This window comes from Pseudochaenichthys georgianus, chromosome 16 (genome assembly GCF_902827115.2).
Source record: "Pseudochaenichthys georgianus chromosome 16, fPseGeo1.2, whole genome shotgun sequence".
NCBI lineage: Eukaryota > Metazoa > Chordata > Actinopteri > Perciformes > Channichthyidae > Pseudochaenichthys > Pseudochaenichthys georgianus.
This window is the reverse complement of record NC_047518.2, coordinates 10,080,109-10,098,991: the sequence shown is the minus strand read 5'-3', so window position 1 is coordinate 10,098,991 and position 18,883 is coordinate 10,080,109. Positions and strand designations below refer to the sequence as shown.

The 18,883-nt window shown below is 42.9% G+C and overlaps 1 protein-coding gene across 1 annotated transcript in view; it reads right to left on the bottom strand.

The window, feature by feature from the left end:
* The window catches only part of adcy3a (adenylate cyclase 3a), a 32,000-nt gene extending 13,123 nt beyond the window's left edge, over nt 1–18,877 (bottom strand). The window contains exons 1-11 of the mRNA XM_034102618.2: nt 18,693–18,877; nt 12,474–12,623; nt 7,468–7,598; nt 7,222–7,333; nt 4,620–4,747; nt 4,200–4,358; nt 3,129–3,294; nt 2,531–2,650; nt 1,610–1,752; nt 1,106–1,267; nt 739–826 (exon numbers count right to left, since the gene is read on the bottom strand). Coding sequence (XP_033958509.2) covers nt 739–826; nt 1,106–1,267; nt 1,610–1,752; nt 2,531–2,650; nt 3,129–3,294; nt 4,200–4,358; nt 4,620–4,747; nt 7,222–7,333; nt 7,468–7,598; nt 12,474–12,575 — 1,311 coding nt within the window. The 5' untranslated portion in view covers nt 12,576–12,623; nt 18,693–18,877. The remainder of the gene's footprint in view (nt 1–738; nt 827–1,105; nt 1,268–1,609; nt 1,753–2,530; nt 2,651–3,128; nt 3,295–4,199; nt 4,359–4,619; nt 4,748–7,221; nt 7,334–7,467; nt 7,599–12,473; nt 12,624–18,692) is intronic.
* Nucleotides 18,878–18,883: the final 6 nt, after the last annotated feature.

Here is an 18,883-nt window from a genome sequence, read left to right as displayed (position 1 = left end):
AATGATGGATTTAGGAGCTGCTGCAGAAAGCTGAGGAGCGAGAAAAAGTGAACTTGTTCAGAGATAATAGACATTTTATTTTATTTTTGTACTCTATTTTATATTTTATTTTTTATTATTACAATTATTTGTTTAATCTCTCAAAGTGTATCAGTATCCCTTGTTGTGAAGCACTTCGAGATTTGTCTTGGCAGATGAGAAGCGCTATATAAATTAAATATATTATTATTATGATTACATGTCGGGAAAGACGGTCAAATGAAAACAAAATGAGGACATTTCTAATATATTGATATTGAATGGCATACTTTCATTCAAAGTAGGCCTACATATGCCAGTGTAATAACAGTTCTATACTTTAATTAACAAACTATAGGTTTTGTACGTATAGTAGAACTATATATAAAAATTGAATTGAATGTTTTGCGGCTCCAGACACATTTGAAAGGTTTGCCGACACGTGTTCATCACTAGGTCAGATGCTGCTGGATGTATGTTGGACCTTCGATCGAAGCGCCTCACTACTTTCCTACTGACTGCAGCTCCAGAATTAACAGGACATTGACACCAATGTTCCCACTTTAAAACAAACGGAATATATCGTGCAGTTCCCATAACATAACCCCAAGCTATGCTCTCCATCAGACGATGCTCCTGACACAGCAGGAAGTCACGACAGCTGCTGCCCGTTTACTGCCACTGTGGCGAAGACAGTCTGAAGGTTGCGTTGTCACTCACTCTGGGGAAGATGGCTGCCAGAGAGCAGACGGTCAGGATGAGCAGCAGCACCTCTCCCACTGCAAAGGTGATGTAGTTTGCGATGAGCCTGTTTCAAACACACAGACACCTCTTGAAACATCTCAGAAGTATCTCTGGTGCTCCCAAGAGAGAGAGCGAAGGTACGGTTCATTTAGCTTTTCAGAAAGATGTCTAACATTGAGTATGAGGGCCACATTGTGAGAGGGTGTGAACTGACCAGGGGTCTATGAGGGCCACATTGTGAGAGTGTGTGAACTGACCAGGGGTCTATGAGGGCCACATTGTGAGAGTGTGTGAACTGACCAGGGGTCTATGAGGGCCACATTGTGAGAGTGTGTGAACTGACCAGGGGTCTATGAGGGCCTCCATGGCCGCGGTGAAGAGCAGCACCACACAGGAGCAGCAGAAGGCCGCTCCGCTCTGCTTCTCCTTCTCCACGGAGTAACGTGTCTCCAGCTCCGGATCTACGAACCTCAGGGAGAGCCTGTTGGTGTGCTTCCCCTTCAGGCTGAACACAAGAGCCTCGGCATTAGATCAAAGGTCAGATATTGGTATAGCATCACACATGTTGCACTTCTGGGTCGTCTCGGGCCCCAAAATGGTTCACACCACGGAGCACTGATGCAGTCTACTTCACTCAACACGCATTGCGTCCACACAGCTATCAAACTTCACTTTGCATACCAACAGAAATGGGTCCTTAGCAACAAGTAATTCAAACAAAGAACAACATGTGTCATTGTCTGGTCATTCTTATAAAGCGCCTGATTGGACAGAGATGTGTTGGGGTTCCTACGGTGTGAACAGCAGTCACAGGGACACTGACACAGTGTGACGACAGGATACTCACGCCTGCACGGTCTCTCTCTCCAGCAGAGCCTCGTTCAGCAGCTTGTTGAGCTCCTGCTCGTTCTCCTGAGCGTCGATCACCCTCTCTGCCAGGTCCCGCAGCCGCAGCCTCCTCCGGGGGTTCGGGAACGACGGGTTGACCACCTGAAGTCCCCGGAAGGAATTTACATTATCGAGTATTTTATGCTACTTCCTACTTTTGCGATGCTACCATTTGGAAGCAAATATTGTACTCTGACGAAATGACATGATTACCGACTAGTCATTTTGCATGTTCAAATGACTAATACAAAAGACTAATGCACGCTTATGCATTATTATACCTTTTTTAAAGTTAGCTTCACCGTTACCAGCTGCAAAATAAAAATGATGAACACACGAATGGACCACTAATTATAATCCGAAAATGTTTCATTATCTACAATAAATACTTTCAGTTTTGGTACTTTAAGTATATTTTGACGCCGATACTGTTGTACTTTAATTTAAGTATAATTTTGAATACCACACTTTTACCTGTAACAGAGTATTTCTACACTTTTACTTATCTGAGTACTTCTTCCAACTCTGAACACAAGATGGTGTCATCGTCTCATGTAATCAATATGATCGGCACACCTCGTGGTAATCTGCCCACGGGATATTGACTGTAATCACTATGACTTTACAGATATGGTGAATATGGTGCAGCTAAACAGAAATATGCTAACATTAGCCAGGACCGTGTGCAAATGGAGAATGGCACCCATTCATGTATCAACGTTCATCAAAAAGTGAAGTCAGACTCTATGCAAAAGCTTTAGTGACCCTATAACAAACGAGTATTTATTATAATGACAAGACAACATTTGACTTCTTTGGGAACAACCAACTAATATTAATGTCGTTCTGTCTGTAATTGAAGAAGTGACGTTGTGTTTACCCTCGTGTCCAGTTCCTCTGGTTCCTCGGGGGTGGTGCAGGCGGTGTTAACGCTGCCGTTACACTCTGTGGTGTTAATCAACAGCGGGGAGTTTCCATTGGACGAGGTTACAGACAGCTTCTAATGTAAACAAGCAAACACAGAGCACATTGCTACACAAAGTACTTTAACTTATCTTCCTTATTTGCATCAATGTAAAGGACATTTAAATCCAGCTTTGAGTACGTTTAACAGTTAAATGTGATTTCACATGTTGCATCCTGTATAATGAATGTCCCTGTGCCTCTGCTGGCTGAATATGAGGCCAACATTTCAATATTTTTTTTGATTTTGATATACTTTATTAATCCCCGTGGGGAAATTGTTTCTCTGCATTTGACCCATCCTAGTGTTAGGAGCAGTGGGCAGCCATTTGGAACAGCGCCCGGGGAGCAGTGTAGGGAACGGTGCCTTGCTCAGGGACACCTCGGTAGCACTTGGTCTTGCCGGGACTTGAACTGGTGACCTTCCAATTGCCAAGCCAAGTCCCTATCGACTTCGCCACCACCGCCCCAATATCCAAATATTTGCAGTGTGGGTGTGTGGAGCTTGGACTCACTACACCGTTGATGCCGTTCTTCCCTACAGGTACTTTAGGGACAACCACCAGGTAGGTCTCGATGCCGCGCTCCTTCAGGTAGTCGCAGCGGTCTCCTCCGTTTCCTGGCTCTGTGTCGAACTCGCCATGAAGACACTCCATGGTGCTCTGAGAGATGTGGACGCGCCTGGCCAACACACACACACACAGGGGGGGGGGGGGGGTTAGAGATTGAAACATCATTGCGTTAACTGCTTCTGTAAAATTATAATAGCATCGTTATTTTCTAATAATTTAAAAATGGTGGTATAATGCTGCTGTTTGAATTTGGTCAAAAGCCCTTAAAGAGGAAATATTCTGCTACATGTCATGTTCATATTAGTATTGTGTGCCTCTACTGTGACTGGGACTATTTTTCTCATACTGCTCTTTTTACCCTCTGTCTGAAACCAGAGCCCAGTCTGCTCTGATCGGTTAGCTGGCCAGCTCTGTTGTGATTGGTCAAACGCTTAGAAATGATGATATTGATGAGTATCTTGATCAGTCAGGATTTTCTTATGGACTACATGGCAGTCAAAGAATAATCCAATTAGCATTTTCTTTATGACGGCCACTTTTTGACCTTAGGATGCAAATGTTAGTTTCTTCTGTGTGAACTGCACATTGTGCTCTGTACGGTGAGAGTAGTTTTATTTGCAAGTGCCAAAGACACATTTGCATTTGATGTAAATGTACTTAATAACCCAGTCACCTGTTACGGAAGAACACTGAGTGGAAAGGTCTGGTTGCTGCAGTGTGCTTTCTTCTTTCCTTAGAAAAAAAACTACGATATACTACGTTATGACCGACGACTCCAGCAGCAGCATCTATTTTCTGATGAATCCACTGTTCGCGTCTTACATGAGACTCAGTCAGAGACTAGCTGGAGAACATTGTGAATGTTGCTAGTGCTAATGCTTATGCTAAACTAATGATAATGGACTGAAAGCAACATAGACATCACTTTGAAAATGTTATATGACATTTTTGTGGATATAAGTGCTTTTATTTGAAACACCTGATCACAAGACATGTGCTAAATAGAGTTCTCACCCTGGTATCCCTCCAGCCTCCATTTTGTTTGCCACAGTGACGTCCGTGGACCAGACGTCGTACTGCCAGCGTTTCTGTCCCAAAACCCCCCCCAGGACGGTCCCACTGTGCACTCCCACTCGCATGTCAACATCTGTCTGAGTTTTCTCTCTGACGTACCTGTGGATGGTTTAAGAAAAACAGCCAGAATAAACAAAACCACAACTAGCGTCTGTCCATTTTACAATACATTCTCAACAAAGTCTCCAAGATATCTCATGAAGAGCAACAAAAGTAAATGAAATTGTAATCTATTTCAGCTTAATTATCATTGTGTGCTCCACAGAAAGCATCAGTCTATCAGTGGTGGATTCCAAACTGTTGACCACCCATCCCATCAGACTGTTGGAACAGAGTCCCTCTCCTCTCCCCTGTACTCACGAGATGGCCTCCACCATGGCCAGCCCCATCATGATGGAGCATGCAGCGTGGTCCTCCCTGTAGTCAGGCAGCCCACAGATACAGTAGTAGCAGTCTCCCAGTATCTTGATCCTCAGCTGGTGATATTTCTGACGGGTAGACAAGATAAGATAAGAAGAGAGAGATGGAGCCAACATGTTTCCAATGCAGGGGTAAATACACCCGCAATCTTTTTTTTCAGCGTGTATCGTTACAAATGAATGAGTGACCTTTCCTTTTTGGATTGTTTTTGAGGATGCACAAATCTAGTCCATGTGATCGACATGACTTTGGCAGATCGTATACCGTACAGAACTAGTTCTGCTTCATTCATTTGTAAACCTATCACTCCCTGCATCGGACTCATAACCTCTTAAGCCCTGAGCCTGTTTTTCAGGTTTCAGGCTCGAAAATGCCACTAACACAACAAAGACTATATCTTCACTTCTAAAAGGGGTAAATTAATAATCTTTTCTCTCAAAGCAAGGTTACATCTGTGAGTTGGATGTAGAAGTGTCAGAATCAATATAGATGTTTTTATTTTAAAGTAAATTCAGATGAAACATAGTAAAAACATGTAAATTCTAATGTCCGCCTAAAAAAAAATTACTATTTATAGTGAAAACCACCCTTGAATGATGGGTTAGTAGACTAAAAGCTTTAGGAATCCAAACTATAACATATAATAAGTACCCTGTATCAAGATTGATGCAAAACAAGTGAAATTTGACCTTTTTAGAGAGGTTTAGAAAAATAAAGTCCAGGCGGACTCACCTCTGGGTAATTTGGGAACCATCAGTTCCATTTGAACTTTTTCACTGTAAAAATCATTTTATTACTTTGAATTATCACTATAGGTATTCATTCCATCCAAATACAACTGTTGTGAAAAAATAAATGAAAAACATACTCTGTTATCCTCTTAGGCCCCACGGACCCGAAATCGTGTCATTCGCGTCTAAGAAACCTTAATATTTAATAAACTATGAATATTTTATATCCATATAACGGGAAAAAAATAATTTAACTGACCTTTTTCATTTTTGTTTTAAAAAAAAAACACACAATGCTAACAGTGAGCCTCTGAATTAGCCCGAGCGAAAAATGCTAACCTATTACTGCACCGAAAATCACTCCTAGCTCCCTTATTACTTATCCTAGCTGCACATCCAACACATTGTTTATGATCGTAAAGACACAGAATCTAACGGTGCCCACCTCAACACTGAAAGATACAAACTCGCGACGTTATCAACAAAAACGTACATCAAAACAAGTGGCGCTAGGTACTAACATGCGCTAGGCTAACATGGCTTACCTTCCCCTTTGTCTGGTCTAAACTGGTCTTCAATGGCATTAAAACGATAAAACCGATGATTTAGTTAATCCATAGGTTAATATCCAATGTGACTGTGTCCCCTTTGAAATGTTCTGATAATCTATAAGCAATAAAACTGCAATTCCGTTATCTGCTGTCCGCTCTGTGCTCCGTGCGGGTCTGCTGCAATTCCTGCTTCCTTACGTAGTAAACAATAAGTAAAGTCTGCTGCGTAGAGTGCTTACGCTGGCTGGCATTCTTTATACTTTACGCAGGACCATATCTCTGGAACCCATTGGTCGATTTGGGTGATTTACACCTTTTTCTTAACCATTACATCCAATAGAATCGATGGGCAGTTCCCAAATCCACGTAAACATTACCATTGCGGACGTAATAGAGAAGCAAACGAAGCATATCTGAAAGTACAAGCCTGGACGGCAAAACTTTATACCCAGTATATTGCCATAAATATGATGATGGATTATCAGTAACAATTTCTACGTGACACAAAGACATTGGATTAACCTTGAGCGGCGTTTTTATTCCGTTGAACACAACTTTTGATCACAAATCAAAAAAGGTAAGACGTAATTATTGTAATATTTTTGAAACCGGATGTTGTTTACTTTCTCTTTTCTGGCTGATAGCTCCAGGAATTCGGGGTCGTACAGTGATGACATTACATGTGTGGAATCTGTGGAGTCTCAGCTTTAATCGGATATCTTGTTTGTGCAGTTACGATAAGTAATAAGGGCATTTCTACCGTGAGTGCTGTGCAAAAGTCCGTTAGCATTAGTTAGCATTTTTTCGCTCCATGCTAATTCAAAGGCTTGGTATTACTCGTGTTTTTTTAGCTAAAAATGGTTCATTGTCAGTTAGCTGAGTTTCTTACCGTTAAAAGGGTATGGAACGTTAATAGTTTCATAAATGTTAAGAAGCCCTGAGACATAGTCTCATAAAAAAACGGTGGGAGGGTCCACTGGGGGGACCCTCGGGCTTAAGAGGATAATAGGTGTCTTTTAATGCACAAGCAGTGCAACAACAACAAAAGTCAGCTTCCAGCATCCCAACTTGTTTCTGGATATATATAAATCTGTACATAAAATGATCATTTGAGTTAAATATTAGAAGCTTTATCACCATTAGCTGGATACTTAATACAATCACAAATATTAAAAAAAAAGATGGATACAAACATTTAAAATCTGAATATTTAGCATTTCTTGTAACCGTGATGTAAATGAGATAATTGATGAATCTCACTGCAGCCAGTTTGTCGAAGCGAGCGAAGAGCTCGTTGAGCAGTTTGACCAGCTCATGAGCGCTGCAGGTCGACGACAGCTGAGTGAAGCCCACGATGTCTGCAAACAGAATACTGCAGGGCGACAGGAGACAAGGAAGAACATTAGTGAGGATATCATGCTGCGACAGTAACTTAACAGGATCATCCACGAACAAGTTGGTTAGAATCGGTGAACAGCAATCAGACTGAGCAATCATGCACGTTACCTGACGTTCTCGTGTCGGTACATGTACATGGTGTTGAACTGCTGCATCTCTTTCTGACTGGGCTCCTTCTTCATGTCCTGAAGCATCTCATCAGCTATGTGCTTTGGAAGGATGGAGAGCAGCAGACGCTCCTGTGGAGGACAGAGACAGAGGACATCATACACAGCTTAGGAAAAACTTTACTTTGAATTGTGTTTCTGGTTGCATCACTTCAGACCTGACTGCAGCATAATGTCATCCAAAAAGCAACGCACTGTGGCCGGTCTTTAGCTGGTGTCAACAATGCTTACAACATTGTTAGCAGGCTTCTTACTCCGTGCCTGTTTTTTATCAGTGTAACACCGGGCCAATGTGGGGCCTTCAGTGAGTGTCTGTAGATCTAGTTTATACGGTCCCGCACCATTGATGGCGCCTTTTCGATTAGTATGTTAAGTTGTCTGTTGAATTAGCTGCCAAGCACTTGGCTGCACTCTGATTGGCTGTTCAGCTAGTCAGTCTCAGAAAGAGAAGCAGAACGCAAAAGCCCCAAATCTTTGATCGATAGCAATCATTGCTGACATGTTGTAGACATTAACCTTACTTATTAACTGTAATTAGTAGTTTTTCCCTCCCTTTGTCTCAACTTAAATGATGATTTGTAAATAATTATTGTAGCGTTCATAGTTTGGTTGGAACCTTTTCAACTAAGAAATAAAAAGGGGCTGTTTTTTCGGAACTGTCCTCACAGACAACTCTCTGGTGTGACTCCTATTGCAAACAGTGTAAACAAAGGTGACGACTAGAACAAATGCAATGGTGCCATGTGTCAGTTCCTTGTACAAAAAAAACACAAATAAAGTGATATCAGGGAGTGCTGGTGAATACAGAAGGTGTACAGAGTGTACTCTTTGTTGAATGGCATCAAACTGTCATCAGCGTGTCACAGAGATCCTGCGCAGTGACACAGGCCCACACACACTTAAATGACAAAGAAAAAATGTTCATCGCACACACAGGCACATTGGACCTGTGAACACAAACCTCTTTCCATGTACACGGTGCACATGGAAAGAGGGGGCAGCTTCCAATACTCTTATCAAAACTGGCAGAGAGGCAGAGAAGCGCCCAGCGTCTGAGCGCCTGCTCTGTGATTACAGCTGACAACGTCTCAGGAGGCCCGTTGCCATGTTAACCAGCAGCCACCGGATGCCGATTGATTGGTTGGCGGCCCTTGTCTCCCCGCAGCCCGGGCTTCTCCATTAGTATTCTGAGAGTTTTATCCCACTCATGGTTTTATCAGCTCTCTTGTTGTCTCTTTCCACTTCTCACAATACCTCCACTCTCTCCTTTACTCTCCTCCATAAGCATTCTCTGGCTCCTTCCTGGCTCCCTTGCTCCTCCGTGGGGCTAACCATCTGTTCCATAAATAGTCGTGTTGGAGAATGCCCAGTGGCCACAGATGTGAAGAGAGGAGGGGAGTTGAGAGTACCAGCCCAAACAAACCAGCAGGGCACTCTGTAGAGACTTGGCTTGGGAACCTGAGGGTCACCAGTTCAAGTCCCTGATGGGTTGGAACTAGATCAGGCACTGCCAAGGAGTGCTGTATAGTAGCATTCCAACACTAGCATGGGTTCAATGAGGAGCCTAACCTCCTCTGTGTGAACATGTGATTAGAATCGTCCAACTGACACACACACAAGCTGCATGATAGGCCAATAACAAATCTAAAGAGGACCGGATGAAGATGTAATACTTAGTTAAATTTTTTATTCAATTCTCACTACTCATAAACAAGTTGAGGCTGATTTTCAGGTTACCTAACCCTCATTGCAAGACTAACAAAACATGCATGCAGCAGGTAGAATGTTAACCACATTTAGTTTAGCATGTTAGCATGCTAATACTTTAGCACACAACAAGTACAGCTCATTCTGAGTAGAATGTAGATGTGCAGTTATTAGCTTGTAAACCATAAATTGGACACATGACTCTTTCTGACGGCAGTAGGTAAACAATGATTACAATGATTCATAGTTATTAGTGGTGCACGATAATTATCGGTCCGATATTAGGAATTATGACGTCATCCCGATAAAAGTATTAATAGCCCCGATAATATGCAATATATTTTTTGGGTACAAAAAAAGAAAAAAATACTGCGGTGTGGGTGGATTGGGATGAGGGGCGCTTGTTTTTCACTCGGCTCCTCCCGTTTTGCCAGTACTGTGGTATTAGTGGTTTAGGAAGAGGGGAGTTCTTCACAAATCCAGCGCTCCCTCTCATGCCTGGCTGTGACGTAAATGGTGTGCGGCCTTGAAGCCAGGACAGTAAACAAACATGTCGTCGGTAGTATGGGACTATTTCAAAGTTTCAGAGTTAGATAGTTTGCTTGCTATTTGTATTAACAGATGCAATGCAGAAGTTCCACGAGGAGGGAAAAAGGCAACGAGCTACAATACTTCCAACCTGATTAGTCACCTGAAACATCGCCATGGCTACGATGGTGTGTTAAAAGCGTACGAAGACGCCTGCGCTGCTAAACTAGCGGCGAATCCAAAGCCAGCTGCAAAGGCACCGGGGCTTTACCTATCGACGAGGCTTTTGAAAAAGGCAAGAAGTTTGCCAGAGACGACCCCAGGGTTCGCTTTGTTCATAGTAGTAATGCTCATGTCATTTGCTCACTACTAGTCTTTTTTTTACCACCAGGTGTGGAAAAACTACAGGTACATTTAATATATATATATTATATTATTATCGGTTATCGCTATCGGTCTTGAGAAGCAGGAAGTTATCGGTATCGGTTTCAAAAAACCAATATCGTGCATCCCTAATAGTTACGTATATTTTATGAGACTACATAAACTGGCTATAAATTGACCCTTTTACAAAGCGGTGTCTTGTCCATCCATTCTTCTTCTCCCGCTTATCCGTGGTCGGGTCGCGGGGGTAGCAGTTCCAGCAGAGAGCCCCAAACTTTCTTTTCCATGGCGACATCAACCAGCTCTGACTGGGGGATCCCAAGGCGCTCCCAGGCCAGCGAAGAGATATAATCCCTCCACCTGGTCCTAGGTCTACCCCTTGGTCTCTTCCCAGCTGGACGTGCCTGGAACACCTCCCTAGGGAGGCGCCCAGGTGGCATCCTAACTAGGTGCCCGAACCACCTCAACTGGCTCCTTTCGACGCGAAGGAGGAGCGGCTCAACTCCGAGTCCCTCCCTGATGACCGAACTTCTCACCTTATCCCTAAGGGAGACACCAGCCACCCGGCGGAGGAAACCCATCTCTGTCTACCGGGCCATTTTCTGCGATCTCGTTCTTTTGGTCATGACCCATCCAGGGTTTCCGCTAGGATTTTTTCCTCGCCGGTCAAATGTCCGGGCAGAATTTTACCGGACAAATTTGAAACTTACCGGTCATATTTCAATAATAAGAGTTGTGTAGCAGAGTTTCCGTTAGCAGGTAATCACCGGACTATGAGCAGATATGCTTCAGTTTAAAACTCAGTTCACGGGCTCATTTTTATATTGCTTCAGTTTATAATCGTAACAGATCGAAAAATTCAGATTCATTTTTCAATACATTATTCCACAAACAACATCATTATTACATTAAAACAAACTACTTGTAGTAAATAACGTACATTATTCAAAAGTTTACATTAACTTTGGATAATAACACGGGAGAAACGGATCCTCTCTTTTCCCCTCTCCCTCCCTCTCTCTCCTGACAGCCCGTCAGTTTCTCAAGCAGCTCCTGCAGCTCGCTAAACAGAGGGCGGGGCTTCAGGTGATCCTACAGAGCTGCGTGTCTCGGTCAGACTCAGCAGCTGATCTGATCTCTCTCTCGCGTCCGGTTACACTTCACTCGCGTTTATGTCCATATCGATTAGATCCAGCTCTCCTGATCCGCCTTCATAGAGAGCACCGATCAAACTATTAAGAGTGAATATCGGCCGATAATGACCGGCGGCCGATCGATCGGAGCCTCACAAATTATTACCAGACATTTTGACCGGCAGGTTTTGAATTTACCGGTTTTTAATAAATGTTACCAGCGAAAAACCGGTAATTACCGGCTAACGGAAACCCTGGACCCATCCTTCATGACCATAGGTGAGGGTAGGAAGGGAAATGGCCCGGTAGACAGAGAGCTTTGCCTTCTGGCTCAGCTCCCTTTTCGTCACAACGGTGCGGTAAAGCGACTGCAGTACCGTTCCCGCTGCTCCGATTCTCCGGCCCATCTCACGCTCCATTGTTCCCTCACTCGAGAACAAGACCCCGAGATACTTGAACTCCTTCACTTGGGGTAAGGACTCATTCCCTACTTGGAGTGGACAGTCTATCGGTTTCCTGCTGAGAACCATGGCCTCAGATTTGGAGGTGCTGATCCTCATCCCAGCCGCTTCACACTCGGTTGCGAACCGATCCAGTGAGTGCTAAAGGTCGCAGACAGATGAAGCCATTAGAACCACATCATCTGCAAAAAGCAGTGGTGCAATCCTTAGTCCACCGAACTGCAGACCCCCCCCCCACGACTACGCCTCGAAATCCGATCCATGTATATTACAAACAGGATTGGTGACAAAGCGCAGCCCTGGCGGAGGCCAACCCTCACCGGAAATGGGTCCGACTTACTGCCGAGGACCCGGACACAGCTCTCGCTTTGGGAGTACAGAGATTGGATGGCCCTGAGTAGAGACCCCCTCACCCCATACTCCCGCAGCACCTCCCACAGTAACTCCCTGGGAACCCGGTCATACGCCTTCTCCAAGTCTACAAAACACATGTAGACCGGATAAGCGTACTCCCAGGCCCCCTCCAGGATCCTTGCGAGAGTAAAAAGAGGTGACTTGTTCTAAATATAATTAATATTTGTTTGCTCATACCATAAAAGCCAACACTGGACGCTTTGAAATTATACTAGAACTGTTCTGACTTTGGGCACAAATATACAACCCCCCCCCCCCACAGTGAAAATGTTTTTAAACTGACACATGGAAACATCCGAGTGCTCAGTTTGACCTCTGACCTGCTGCTGGCTCTGCTCCTCCAGGTTCAGTTTGACCTCCAGGGACTGTCTGGCCTCCAGAAAGGCCTTCCGATGCTTGCGGTCAGCCATGTAGTACGACATGACGCCCACAGTGATGGCACAGACATAGATCACTATGTTGGCGAGTAGCTGGAAAAAATAATGTAACAGTTAGGGTCCATCATTTAATGAACACATGCACATTGAGGGTATAATAGGACACTACAGCAATTTGGAGAAGTCTGGCTACAATGCTTCCATGTTATGTTATGTCTAGAAGGACAGAATTACATTTACACTGACTGCCGTTTTCCATGCTTGTAATTTGGGCAAATACACGTGCAGGAGGAATTCTACTTCAATTGGCAAGAACAAATAAAAAAGCCTTTATGAATCTGTATGTGTAGACCAAATGGATTCACTTTATGTTAAGCAGCCACCAACAGACTATATAGTTGGTCCCTTCTTCTCTTGAATCCTTGCTGGTATGTGTGTGTTGCTGCTGTTTTGTCTGAAAAACAACTAGTTTTGAACATTTTTATTTGGCCGTTGCCAGAATTACACATTTGAGATGAAGCTGGAACAAACTATAACTTTTTCTTTTGTAAATCATCTTGATATTACTTCCTTTACCACACTTCCTGATGAAAGCTTCACCTTCATTTAAGTACACATCTATACATCTATTGGCAGATTGCCTGGTCCTGAAGCTCCTGCTTGCTGAGGTGTTCCTGTAGCGGACTGTCCTCACAGTGCATGAAACCAGGAAGTGATTACAGGTGTCATGCTTCAGACACACAGCAGCATCAGGACAGTGGTGTTATCTACAGGAACTCACGTTAGGGTGACCACATTATCATCTGACACAACTTCAGTATATAAGAAACCTTGTACTCTGATGGAGGACATCGTATGGAGTTTGTGTCTTTTTTTGCTTTAGTAGTAAATACCCTTAGAGAACTATCATGTGGCTCTATGCAATTACAATGTTTATACAGATGATTTGAAGAAATCATGCATGTAGGTTGTGAAGTCTCACTGCGTAAATATTAGTGGTGCATTATCGGGCCGATAATTATCGGTCCGATATTAGGAATTATGACGTCATCCCGATAAAAGTATTAATAGCCCCGAAAATATACAATATATTTTTTGGGTAAAAAAAAGAAAAAATACTGCGGTGTGGGTGGATTGGGATGATGGCCGCTTGTTTTTCACTCGGCTCCTGCCGTTTTGCCAGTACTGTGGTATTAGTGGTTTAGGAAGAGGGGAGTTCTTCACAAATCCAGCGCTCCCTAACTCATGCCTGGCTGTGACGTAAATGGTGTGCGGCCGTGAAGCCAGGACAGTAAACAAACATGTCGTCGGTAGTATGGGACTATTTCAAAGTTTCAGAGTTAGATAGTTTGCTTGCTATTTGTATTAACAGATGCAATGCAGAAGTTCCACGAGGAGGGAAAAGGCAACGAGCTACAATACTTCAAACCTGATTAGTCGCCTGAAACATCGCCATCGCTACGATGGTGTGTTAAAGTGTACGAAGACGCCTGCGCTGCTAAATTAGCGGCGAATCCAAAGCCAGCTGCAAAGGCACCGGGGCTTTTACCTATCGACTATCGGCTTTTGAAAAAGGCAAGAAGTTTGCCAGAGTAATGCCAGGGTTAGATTTGTTCATAGTAGTAATGCTCATGTCATTTGCTCACTATTAGTATTTTTTTTACCACCAGGTGTGGAAAAAATACAGGTACATTTAATATATATATTAGGGCTGTCAGTCGATTACAAATATTTAATCGCATGATTGTCCATAGTTAATCGCGATTAATCGCAAATTAATCGCGCATTTTTTATCTGTTCTAAATGCACCTTAGAGGAATATTTTTAAAGTTTTTAATACTATTATCAACATATGAGTGGACACATATGCTTTATGCTAATGTTTATTATCATTTGAACAATGACAAACAATTAATGAATATTAAACACAACAACCTCTGCATTACAAATATTCGCCTCAATTCAACCTGGAACCTCTCTCATTCAATAATACAATACAAATGGTGTGTGTGTGTGTGTGTGTGTGTGTGTGTGTGTGTGTGTGTGGTGTGTGTGTTGGTGTGCGTGTGTGATGGTGTGTGTGTGTGTGTGTGTGTGTGTGTGTGTGTGTGTGTGTGTGTGTGTGTGTGTGTGATGGATCGTTGGAGCCATGTGCAACTCAAGGCATATGCTCGAACGGGAGCTGCCTGGACGCTGCAATCATGTTGCACTATCCGTGCTGAGTGTGCTGACTTTTCGTACAATTTTTTTTTGCGTTAGCGCGTTGTTAACGCGTTAACTTGACAGCCCTAATATATATATATATTATATTATTATCGTTATCGGTCTTGAGAAGCAGGAAGTTATCGTTATCGGTTTCAAAAAAACAATATCGTGCATCCCTAGTAAATATGGAACAACCTGTTTAACAAGTTACTCTGTGAAGATTAGACACAAAGCAGTACTCACAGTAGCTGCAGATTATTTTATTTATTATTTGAATTTTTTTAATACATAAGCAAGCTATTTTATGAAATGGGTAATTCAGCTATCAGTTATGTTGACATAGTTCAGTAACGTCTATTTCAAGTTACATTATGGTAAGTATAATCAGGACCACACAGTTATAAGATAAGATATCATACAATTTAAAGGTGGGTAAGTTTGAGAAACCGGCTCGAGATACACTTTTTGTTATATTCCATGGAATGCTCTTAACATCCCGATAGCAATGAATATATAAGTGCTTTGACAAAAAATCCATAAACAAATGTCATCTGTGGAAGCCGTAGTACTGTAAAAAGCACGACCAATAATCTGAGCCGGCCCGGCTAAAGTAACTGGATGGCCTACCTGCCTGTCAGCCTTCCATCTGTGCACAAACTTATCTCATGCCCTCATTGGTCATGTGTGCGTTCGTGTGTGTTGGAGGAGGGGCTCTGTGAGGAAGTGGCAGATTTTCCCCGGCTGTGTATTTTCAAATTCTAGCGCACTCGAGCTGGTTTCTCCAAAATTACCTACCCCAGCTCTTTACTTTATTTGAAGGGGTGTGCATGACATGACCCACAGTTGGTTTTGACATTGGCTATAATAAGTATTTTCCTGCCCTTAAAGGTGGGGTAGGTAAGTTTGAGAAACCGGCTCGAGATCGCTTAAATTTGAAAATACACAACCGGAGAAAATCTGCCACTTCCTTATAGAGCCCCTCCTCCAACACACACGAACGCGCACATGACCAATGAGGGCACGAGATAAGTGTGTGCCCCGATGGAAGGCTGACAGGCAGGTAGGCCATCCAATTGGTTGTACTTTTTACAGTATTACGGCTTCTACAGATGACATTTTTTTCTGGATTTTTTGTCAAAGCACTTAAGATATTCATTGCTATCGGGATGTTGAGAGCATTCCATGGAATATAACAAAAAGTGTATCTCGCGCCGGTTTCTGAAACTTACCTACCCCACCTTTAACTACAGTGGTACCATTTGGACTTTTCATTAAAATGGCATTAAATGTCATAAACCCAGTTTGACAAACACATATACAGTACCAAGATATTTATGGAGTGATAGACAGATACTTTTACTTGTTGCTAAAGAGCGTATTACTGCTAACTAAGTTTGTATTTTGTTGGTCGAACGCACTTATTGTAAGTCGCTTTGGATAAAAGCGTCAGCTAAATGCAATGTAATGTAATGTAACTGTATGTGCAACTAGCGATCAGATGACTCAACCACAGGGGTTTCAAGAGCCAAATTCAGCAAGAAAAAACCCTCATTACTGAGTCATCAAATTGCCTGTCAGTCAGCTAATAGCAATGCCAGTTGCATGTCGATGGACGTTACGCGTATTCAGCGCTATTAATAATAATAATAATAATAATAATAATAATAATAATGGATTACATTTTTTAATTAGAGCGCTTTTACAGCTGCTCAAAGCGCTTCACAATGACATATTACATATTAGACATGTAAATGTCAATACTGTGGACATTACCCACAGGAGCAAATGCGGGTAGAGTGTCTTGCCCAAGGACACAACGGCCTGACGCCGAGGCGGGTTTCTTACTGGAGTTCACCAACGCCCCTTGATCTGATGATCAACACTCTAACCACTGCGCCAAAACTGCCGCCTAATATTGGCTATTGGCTCTCAACTTCAACAACGCATTATACATCCATGGTCCTACCATAGCTTCCTTTGTTACAGGAATCAAGTATGTAGAACATTGAGTGGTGGCGGCGCGGGAATGAGTCCTATAACCCCGTCAATTACTTTGAGTTTTACCACTTACAGTTCACTCGTTTCGAAAGTCTTTGTGGTTAGAAACATGAAATAAGGTATATAAGATATTTTAACGTTTTGTTCTAAAACATAAATACGCATGAAATACTCCACTGGTGTATCTTCTGTGTCTTAAAATGGGTGACTGCTAACAAGTGACTACATAAACTACTAAACATTATCAGGTAAACACGTGTCTCTACCTTTAGGTTAGCTGTGGTGATGAGCAACCATGCGACCATGATGTATTTTGTTTGTCATTTACGCTTTAAACATCACAAAGTGGTGTTAATATGAGGAGATTATCCTGCTGAACAAAACGTGGTAATTATTAGTGTTTCTTTGCACCATACTGGAATCCAATGGAGAAAGAAATCCCATTGCTTTCTGTCCAGGCAGCCCTTGCGATGCTAACTTCAAAAACTAAAACAATACGTCACCTCAGCACCACTCTTTAGCACTTTGCTAGCTGTATCATGGGGAAGTTCCCATCATATTAAGCTCCTTTATTTCCCCCCATGAATGAGCGTATGTGAGCAGGGGTAGACTTTAAGGGTAATTCCACTGGCCCTCCGGGCCGGTGGAATTGTATTGTCACTGGCTCCACCATTGTAACCACTGGCCCGGAGCATTCGTCCTTTCTGCCTTGCTGTCATCAGGAGTTAGAAATGTAATGGATATGTAATAGATTAGAACCTTCATTATCCTAAACTGCTGGGACATTTCCCTAAAGCCAATACCTTTATATTGTCTACTCTTCACTTACTTGTCAGCATAGGTCGGCATTGATGTACAGAGCCGACAGAAGACCTTGTTTGTATTGGCATCATATTGAGAGGTGCAGTGACGCGTCCTAAAACCAGGAAGTAAGCTGCTCATCCCTCGACAAAAAAGAAATGGGATTTCTCCACAGGGTTTTGGAAAATAGCTGGAAATAAGGTCTGTGGAAAACAAACCTATTTGATAAATGCTCGTTTTGTTCAGCCGGATAATCTCCACATGTCTACCCTACTTTTATAATTTTATAATCATAAATCTAATCGATAGATTATAAAAGGGTTTTAGGACGCGTCACTGCACCACTAGAAGCCAACTCCATCGATCAAGCTGAAACTTTCTCTCCCTCTTCTTCTCATACTCCCTGTCACTCTCCTTTAACTCCTCCGGTGACTTTGTTTTATTTGAAGATAGTTTTTTGCCCGGCGCTTGGCCGGTTACCGCTGGTATTAAAAACATTTTGGCGAATGGTTAGGTGGCGCGATAGTCTGTATGAACGAGCGCGCTCAGCTCTGTGAATATTTGGGCTTTTAACATTTTAAACAGCCCATGAATTGTGCAATTCACAGCATTCTGCATCAAAATGTGCATCTTCTTATCCATGTCGGTAATTCAATGCTTATATTATGCACACATGGTTTGTGCAGCGAGACAAAAGGTGGACTTCTTCCAGTCTGCACTCCTTGCATATTCATTCACTTTAACTACTGAGCTGATTAAATATCTGTTACGCCAATTGAATTACACCCAATCAACACCTGATGTAAACTTGTATAAGGCACATATGTTCCATACATTAGCAACGTTCTTAGTATTTCATTATTTTCGAGCATGTCATTTCCCTCACCATCTTTCCTACCTGTCGCTTTTGATATCATAATATCAAATAAAGGCAAAACGTCATTATAAAATGACTTGTCAAACAAATCAATGTTGATAATTCCTAGAGTTGGGTATCAAAAAACTATTAGTCCATCCTAAATGTGAAACAGTTTCTACTGACCTCCTACTTCTTGATGAGTGGAGGTCTCGCTACATGAGGTCACACCAGTAAAAGCATTCAGGACAACCAAATACTGTCTCTCCACACCACCTCCCTTCCTCCCATCCCACTCTTACCTGTCTGCCGAGTGCGGCCCCCTGGATGTGCTCCTGCTGCTGCTGGGCGATGGTGACGCCTAGCACCAGGGTGTGGACCCCGCAGGACACAGTGGTGATGAGCACGATGGGTGTCAGCCTCAAAGGCAGAGTCAGGAAAAAAGAGAAGCTGAAGAAAGCCTGCCAGCCCACCGGGTCACTGGCCTGGTGGA